The 9,401-nt window shown below is 42.4% G+C and overlaps 1 protein-coding gene across 1 annotated transcript in view; it reads left to right on the forward strand.

Moving 5' to 3' along the window:
* Positions 1 to 8,630, forward strand: part of adamts18 (ADAM metallopeptidase with thrombospondin type 1 motif, 18) — a 63,087-nt gene extending 54,457 nt beyond the window's left edge. Inside the window, exons 20-24 of the mRNA XM_073464596.1 lie at positions 1,741 to 1,935; positions 4,510 to 4,580; positions 4,744 to 4,909; positions 6,801 to 6,996; positions 8,515 to 8,630. Coding sequence (XP_073320697.1) covers positions 1,741 to 1,935; positions 4,510 to 4,580; positions 4,744 to 4,909; positions 6,801 to 6,996; positions 8,515 to 8,630 — 744 coding nt within the window. The remainder of the gene's footprint in view (positions 1 to 1,740; positions 1,936 to 4,509; positions 4,581 to 4,743; positions 4,910 to 6,800; positions 6,997 to 8,514) is intronic.
* The last annotated feature ends 771 nt before the right edge of the window (positions 8,631 to 9,401 follow it).

Below are 9,401 nucleotides of genomic sequence, written 5' to 3' on the forward strand. Positions count from 1 at the left end.
CTCCAGTGCTGATGATTTTCTTTTTCTCCCATAGGTAAGATGTATTTTAGTGATACATTTGAAAAACAAAAACGTGGCAGAGTTTGAAGGAGCTACAGGCCGCTGCATCTGCATGCATTGCCGTTGCCCAGCATTTGTGGTTTTCAGTGAAATGTCATGCTGGTGTTGGTGCAGCCATCCATGTTCCTCCAAAATTGCAAAACCTTTGGTGAAGCGCTCACTTGCTATTTAGAATTTCACGTCAATGTACATTATTTTCTCCAGGTGTCAGTCCTGATGATGATGCCTCTGGTGTACAGGTTATGTGTGCCCACTGTCGTATTTTAGAAACACACCTGTGCCGGAGATGAGCTGCACACACATTCACACACTCTCATGAGTCTCTTGTGAAAGCTGTCAGATGTTTCACTCAAGCTAAAACAAACACTCTGCTGCCCTCTGTTGGACAAGTTGAGAACATTGAAAAATCACAGAATTTAAGTGTGCCTCTCGTCTGGACCACGTTCCCCCTCTGTGTGACCTCTGCAGGTTCTTAAACGTTCCTCAGTCTACTATTGTTATTGCAATTAGAAAGACATGTTTTCTCTTTTACCTCTTGTCATTCATGTCTAAAATTTGGGAAAATGAATTTGAACAATTGCATGAGAAGGAACTCTATCTGCACGGAGTAACCAAACACCCATCAATCACAAAATAGCTATAATAATTAACTGCCTGGTTTACAACAATCCCCTCCTGGGTGATTAGTGCTTGTAAAATGTTGATTTTCAGGAGCTTATTAATTTGCAGAACAGAAAAACGCTCTCTGTAAATCCAAAATTTGATCGGACCATTTATTTCTATGGCTGTAAACCAAGTCTGACTTGAAGGTTTTGGCTGCTTCCTCCGTGACCACAGTGCATTAAACACTAGACGGGGCTTTTATTTGCTCATTTTCCGGAATGCAATATTAATAGCCTGGCTGCACATCTGACGGATTGTCAAACTTTCGGGGATGATTAGTTGGTGTGACCTGCATGGTCTGGACATTCAGCTGTCGTTCAGCCATCATTCTTTAGGACACTCGTGTTGTCTGCTTGGACTATTTTGCAACCCCGGTCGGGTTCAGTCGGTGGTCATGCGGAGAGGAGGCTCGTCTCCCTGAAAAGATCAATTGGACCTTTCAGCAACAAAAGGACAACTGGGATTTGTGTACGTGCATGACTGTGTATGTAAATGGCTATACACAGATGTGTTTGTGTTATATTGAATAAATTAATATGATGTTGTGGCATAAACTGCCCCGACTGCTGTGGTCGTCAGTCCCCCGGGGAGCCGTTTGACTCTGTTGTCCATCTCTGTATTTCAGCTGGAGTTTACAGCGGCGCTGTCTGCTGCTGGTGGATACTCTGATGGGTTGGGGTCACATTCATCTCTGAGCTATTGCTTTATTGTATTTAATGTTAGGCCGTAATGGGCTGCCATCAAACCTGTGACCTTCGGTTTGCTTGTACACCATGTGGTGAATTAGAAAAGCATTTACAGTGTCTGTGCCAAAGATTTAACCTCTGTTAGCATGGGCTGCTGCTTAAAGTGGAAGGTTAAAACAAACATAAGAAAGTATAAGGCTGAGTTACAGTATGATTTAATGTGTCATTAAACCTTCGCTTATTTAATATTGATGATGCACTCATCTGTTTTTTCTTTATTTTTGCTCCACACTGACTTCTTTCTTCGACCTCCTTCCTTGTCCACTCACAGTGCTCCAAGACCTGTGGTCGTGGACTGAGGAAGCGGAGCGTGTTTTGCCGCAGCACTGATCCCGGGGCCAAAGCGGTGGTGGTGCCCGACAGCATGTGCAGACAGCACCACAAACCCAAAGCCCAGGAGACCTGCGTCCTGCGGCGCTGCCCTAAGAACGAAAGGCTGCAGTGGATCCCCACTCAATGGGGAGAGGTAGGGAGAAAGAGACATGAAGCTCAGGGAGCAGTAGTGATAGAAGTGACATGTGTTGTTTTCGGTTTTTGTAAATTTGAGGAATAATCCTCCCTGAAGCACTCGAATTCTGTCATAGGAACCAGCTTTTGTTGATGCACTCGCTTTGTCAGCCAATTTTTATAGCGTGTTGGTGCGTATGTCACCAAATGTAGAAGACATGAACTCATACGGACACATTCCCAGCACAGCTCCATAAAACATCAGGAGTAAACATCCGGCTTTGATGTCAGTCCTCAAATTTAAGAAAACAAAAGCTTCTTTCTAGTCGTCCCATTTTTCAAAACATTTAACAGTCATACAGGGAGAAATCCATCACAGGACAGAGACAGCAGTTTCACAGCCAGCAGCCTCAGTAGACCAGAATGCAATGCAACATCAAGACTGTTGCTTCATCTGGATGGAAAAACTATCAGCGCTGGCCAACTTCACATCCCTTCACTGAGCTTGTTGAAATGTTTGAAATGGACAAACTGGACTGACATGAGGAAAATTTAAAAAGGTTACAGACGAATGAATACTGAATACAATAGTTAGTTTCAGCTTTAAAGCAGCCATCTGTTCACAACATCAACTATCGACTATCCAAACTCTGTCCATTTAATAATTGGGCTGTATTTTCTTTTTTTTATTTATTTGACATTTATTGAATCAAGAATATTTCCATTGCAATTCGCTGAATTTCAGCCGTCATAGAGAGGATACAGGTCAGTCTGCTGAAGTGTCCACGTTTCAGCTTTCCTCAGCAGTCTTGCCAGTGACTCCTGGGATGAATGAAGGGTTCCATGCCAACAAATTATGCTGTCAGATAATTTACTCCATCAAAGTTTCCACTTGAATTTCCAGGATTCGCTGTCTCGCTCTTCAGATAATCAACCTCCTCCGAAGACTGAGGTGTTTCATTCATTAGTGCTTATACCTAGTGCAATAAATCTGTGCAAGCGTGATGACGATGATGACGCATCAGTTCAGATAGCATATTCTTTTAGTGTTTGTGCCAAATATTTGTGAATTCTTACCTGTCCAGGTGGTGAAATGTTTCTTTATTCTTGTTCATGAAAAGTATAGTAGTTTTAGTGACACACAGTTACACACTAAAAGAGTTTATTGTTGCCGAATATGGAATAAGACGGCCAGTGTAAGGTAGGGATGGGTGATGTCCACTGAATTGGGATATGACGATGTCCACAGTGAAACATCTGTTGGGGGAGGGGGGGTGTTCCCTCAGAGTTTGCATTAGGCAGGATTTTCTCAGTGGCACACCACTGTAGTCACCGCTGTCGCTGGTTCCCAACGTTGCTCTGAGCTGAGAAAACTTCCATCACCATCCCCGTGCCGGGTTTAAAAATAACTTTGTCTCTCCACATCTCTGTTATCTAGCTTTGTTGAGACTCAGAAGCTTGAAACAAAGTTAGCCAGCTAGCTATACCAAGGACGCTAAGATCATGCAAATAACATTGGCACAAATGAAAGAAACACACTTACAGCAGCCTGCGGAAAAGAAACACCGCTGCCAACAAACGAGCGTCTCGGGCTCAGCTAACTTGGCAAGTTTAATAAGAAAATACTTAACAGGACGTGGAGATGTTACGTTAGTGTACTGAGCAGTTACACACTTTTCATTTTCTCTCCCACATGTCACAAACAACAACAACTGGTTCCTTACGGCAACACACTTCTTTTTGTGCTCGCTAGTGGGGCAAAACTATTTTTACCAATTTTAAATTAACACATTATACTAAACATTGAAAATGAATTACAGCATACAGCTTTAAATCAAATCATTCTAAACTCTGAGTTTCCATAAAGCCCATGTAGGAGCTCCACAGACAAGCAAAGTTCTTGTCTTTTTCTTTGTACAATACAAGTCAGTCTCTCCAAAGCTCGACAGGTGGCCAGTTCATTTACCAACAGTTCAGTCGAAGGCATGTCAACTTCCATAGTAGTGCAATTATGTTCCTGGCCTGTAAAAGTCCAAAATCAGTTGCTGGAGAGTTACAATAAAGTGATCAGGGTGTACTTCCAATACACAAAGTTTGGACCGTAAAAGGAATTTCCTTCCTAATAATAATAATCATGATGTTATGACGGCACAGGGCTCAGTAGTCTATGGCTGTCAGCCATTGGTGACGGGTGATGGCATCGTTCATCGGCCCGCCCCAGTCAGGGTTAGGTTTGCATCACAAGACTAGCAAGGTTAAACACATTGAAGATTCTTAGTTCCCAGAATACACTGTGGTTTGGATTTTGAGAAAGAGCCATGTACATGTACACACACACACACACACACACACACACACACACACACACACACACACACACACACACACACGCACACACACATACAAATATCAAATATGATGACTGAATAACTCTCAGTAGGGCACTTAGTATTTTGGCTCTATTACTGCAATGATAAGTGACCTTGTGGTGTCTGTTGCTATGGGAACCCACCGCATTACACTGACACACTCACACACACACTCACAGAGTTCATTTTCTAAAATTGTCCGTCCTGCCTGCACTCTGTTTCAGTGCTCCAGGTCCTGTGGCTCAGGCATCCAGAAAAGAGAGCTTCGCTGCGGGGAGAGAGACTCAAAGGGAGGGTATGTGCCTTCAACTGCACTCCCAACACATCCTTCACACTTTAATAGATCTGCACAGACACTTACTGTCGGACCCCGCTGTGTCATCTGAGTACTATCCTCTGAGTCAGAATTCACAACCGGAAACTCTGTAGGAACAGTCATATTGTCCTCTCCTGTACAGGTATGTGGATTTCCCCATCCGGAGGTGCCGGCATATGGCCAAACCTTTGGTGGATCTCCAGCAGGGCTGCAACCGAGGTCCGTGCCCGGAGCTCCCACGTGTGGTCGCTGGCAGAACCACCTCCTCTGCTGTGGTCTTGGGCTGGTACTCCTCTCCCTGGCAACAGGTACATTTGCTCATGCTTTGATCCAAAACTGTCTACATGAGAGACTTTTGGTGCTCCATGTGTTCCAGCTGACCATCTCAGTCAATTTGGAGATGTTATCCCTCACGACTGCTCCGAGGTTTCTGCCTGTTAAAAGGCAGCTTTTTCTCACCACTGTCACCAAGTGCTTGCTCATGGGGGAAATGTTGGGAATCTAGATGGCTGAAGTCAGTCAAAATGACTGTAAGTTATTTCTAAAAACAAAAAAATGGATATTCTTGGTGTATATGTATTTGTTTTATTGTTTATATAACATGCCTAATTAACTAACTCACTATAAGTCTGACACTTACAAATAATACTAAGATCATATTTCAACTGTCTTACTTACTATCAATAAGCAGTAATTAGAATGTGATTGAGGAAAGACCCTTTAGTAAATGGCCTAGTAGTTGTAGAATATGGTCATTCAGAATAAGGCATTAATGAGTGCATTATAATGACTAATAAAGATGCCATTATACATGCTAATAAGTAGCTAGTTATAGTTAAAATATGTACCCTAATATAAAGTGCTACCAGAACTTTAACTGCAGGTTTCTTTTGAGTTTTCCGAAACCAAAAACTCATGAAAAGCAAATGTTTATGAAATTGATTAAACACTGTGTGAACAGACTCTAACATTAGCTGTGATCGTTAGCCTGTCCCGCTAACCAGCTAATTACCTCCAGTAGCAACTGAGAGTTTAATCCAAGGCCAAGAAGCATATTATTGTCTGACTGGATTAGTTTGTGGGGTTGGTGGTTGAGGGCCTGGATGCTATCAGAGTTAACAGGGGTGATATAGCAGCCCTATACTGCCCTGTTGTGAATTATTATGGTGTAGCTGTAGCCTAGCGTAGTCTTTTAGCATTACATCCTTCCAACCCAGGCTTTTGACACGTTTCAAAAAGCTAACGGTAAATCTATGTTGGGTACAGGCACGTAGCGGTTCAGTGACTAAGGGGATCGGAGGCATGAAGAACAGCCAACTGAAAACCTAGTCGGAAAAAAGTTGAAGTGTGACTGTAGAGTTACACTGTTCAAAATGTGAACAGGAAGCATTGGGGAGTGACAATTGGATCAGCACTCTTCAAAAGTAGCTGCTAGCAAAATCATCCCATTGTGTGATCAGTTACTTCTAAACTTACTAAATCTACAGAAAAGTTTTACTCTGACACAACATTTATTTTCTACCCCACCAACTCTCACTGCATTGATTTTTGTTTACCACCCTTTCTCTGGGTGGCCCTGGCATGATGTGGAAAGCAACAGTGTCTCGGCCAAAACTGATCAATACAAGATATATGGCCGCGAGTGGCTCTCGTGTTCCAATATCTATATTTCCCCAGAAACCTCAGAGGCAGGCTGTACAGTGTAGGTGGTAGTAGTTCACAGATATAGCAAAGTTCTTGACGGTGGTTGGCTGTGTGGAATAGGCCTCAGATGCAATCCAAAAGCTCCACTCTGTTACAAGAGCCTATCGGGGCAGGTTGTGTAGGCTATGTGTTATATCATCTATTATGCAAAAAGTCTTAAGGGCAGCCTCTTATAGCACAGTGTCTTATTCTGCTTGATCTGAAGCTTGTGATCCCTGTATGTTTCCACCAGAGAAGATATCTCCTGACAGCTTGCTGGAGGGCGAGTACATGCTGGATGGGATGTTTGTTTTCTTCATCTGTTCTGTCTCTGCATAGCCTTTTCCTCCATCCTTTCCCCTCCCTCCTCTCCTCCTTTTATGATGATTCCTTGTTCTCCTTGCGCTTCAACGTTTGATCTCCTTCCCCTATTTATATCTCTGTTACTTTTTCTCATTCCTCTCCATCTCATTGTGCTCTTCCTTTTTTTGTTTCTGTCTGTCTGTCACCTGTCAGTGCTCTGTGTCCTGTGGCGGAGGAGTCCAGACTCGGTCCATCCAGTGTCTACGGCAAGGTCGCCCTGCAGCTGGCTGCCTGCCCCACCAGAGGCCTGTCACTTCTCGGGCTTGCAACACACACTTCTGCCCTGCTGCTCCCCTGGCTCCGGTGCAACGGCCCAGCCGGGTCACAGCTGTCGGCACGACACTGAAAGGTAAATTCCTGTGAGGGAAAGAGACAAGTTCATCCAGTTCCGTTACCTTATAAATATGAAATTTCAGTACTGTGTGGGGTTTGCATTCGCTGGGTTTGGGTTGGTTTTCTGCTCTTCTTAATGATTCCTATCCATATTCCAATGACTTGAAACTCAAGTGAATTCAGTAGTAAATTGTCCATACAGTATGTGTTTGCATATTTTTTAGCCAATTTGTTGACTTGTTGAGCTGCAAGCAACAGCCACCTTATTTTTAACCCAGATAGAGGCATGGCTCTTGGGATGGCGGTGTCAGTCAGCCCTGAAATATTGGATGGATTGTCAAGTTTTGTAAAGTCGTGGTTCCCAGGCAATGAATCCCAATAACTTTTCTACTAGCACCGCTGTGAGGCCGACGTTGAGGATATTTAGTGAAATATAAACACAGGATGGATTCTCAAATTTGGCAGTGAAATTCATGTTCCCTTCACAATGAATTGCAGTAAATTTGGTACTTTAAATCTAGCGTCATAATGAAGTTACACTTTGGTTTGGTAAAACTCTGTTTTATGACCAAATACCAGCAAAACATATGACACTGCTATCATCCTCAGCTGTGTTTAGTACCAATTAGCAATTGTTTGCATTCTATCAGGCTAGACTGAGAAGGTAAAGGTAATAAACATTATACCTGCTAAAAATCAGGGAGAATCTGATATTGCCATGTTGGTGGTGTTCATAGAACATCATTGATGTTGTTCCAGGACCATTATTTTGACTTAGGAAAGAGTGAGAAAACCCTGGTTGGGTTCAGAGTAATAAAATACTTAGGATTAGGGAGCTAGAATACTTAGTTAGGTTTAGGACTAAAAGATGTGGTTAGGTTCAGGGACCTGGAATAATTTGTCAGATTTAGAGAACTAAAATACTTAGTTAGGTTAGGACTAAAATACATGGTGGGGTTCAGGGACCTGGAATAATTTGTTAGGTTTAGGGAACTAAAATACTTGAAGCAACATAGATATGATGCTCCAGGAACAACACCAGCAATATCAGATTGAGCTGAAATGAGCACTATTATTTTGAACATCTCAGACGGATGAGGTTATCATCTTGCTCTAAACTGCTGTACCTGAGTACAGATTCACAGAACTTTTAGCATGGCAGCTGACTCTTAGTCTTGTTTTATAACCAACTGAGGTAGTTTTAAACCATTAATTGATGTTTGATCAACAGAAAAATAAGAAATCAATTATTCATGTGAATCATGTAAAAAAATAAAAATACATTTACTGGTTTAAGCTTCTTGAATTTGCTACTTTTTTCTATTTTGTGCTCTAGTTGGACAAAGCAAAACATTTAAGAAGTCGCTTTTGTTTCTGGTAAATTTGGTGACTACTTTCAATGATTTTCAGACAATTTCCCTGCAGAATGAATTTAAAATGATCCACAGATTAAATAAGTGAATACAATCATTAGTTGCAGCCTTAGTTTGATCTGCTGCTTTAAATTGTGCCTTATTTTTTGTTGTCCCTGCAGAAGAACACTGCGTGGACCACTTCAGCTGGTGTCACTTGGTTCCCCAGCACGGCGTTTGCAACCACAAGTTCTATGGACAGCAGTGCTGCAAGTCCTGCTCCAGCAAGAGGTCGTAGAGCTCTGACACCTCCGAGTCTGTGGCTTTGGGCCTCTGACGGAGACAACACCACAGAGGCCATCTGGGAGCGATTACTCACAACACACAGAACTGTCCTCGACAACTGGTGTGTTTTCTTCCTGGAGTACTTGACTAATGAATTCTGTAAAGAAGTAAAAGAGAGAAGACTCTGTCAAAGAAGGCAACGTGGCTGCTGATGCTCGCCTGCCAAAGCAGTCAAGTCGTCACGTGAACTGGTCACATTGGAACTGGAAAGACAATGCAAATGACAGATACCTGAAGACGTGTTGATGTAACATATATGTTGTCATGTTGTTGAGTGTTTTCCTTTTGAAACCTCTAAAGCTACAAGCCATCAAGAGAACAGGAAAAAGACAATAGCGTTTCTAGCTTGCTTATATGTTGTATTTCTAGGCGTCTGGTTTCATACTCCTTTATTTAAGTTATTATGGTTCGTAATATATGATTTGTCAGATGTACAGTGGATCTGTTGTGACATGTTTATCTATGTTTGGATATACCATAGGATTGTGCCAGTCACCCTTGGATCCACATTATGAGATTTTATATGATGGTCAGATGTCCTCTGCACTTCTTCTTCTTCACACACTCTCCGCTTGTTATGTTTGCTGCTGCTGAATCATACCAGGCCTCATTTTTTCTTATCTGCATTCCATTCATGTTAACGCTATGAAAAGGTGCCTATCCGTGTACGTGGTAAGTGGTCGTTTTTATCTCTCCTGTATGGTTATGACAATACAACTTGATC

The sequence above is a fragment of the Pagrus major genome, chromosome 4 (genome assembly GCF_040436345.1).
Source record: "Pagrus major chromosome 4, Pma_NU_1.0".
Taxonomy (NCBI): domain Eukaryota; kingdom Metazoa; phylum Chordata; class Actinopteri; order Spariformes; family Sparidae; genus Pagrus; species Pagrus major.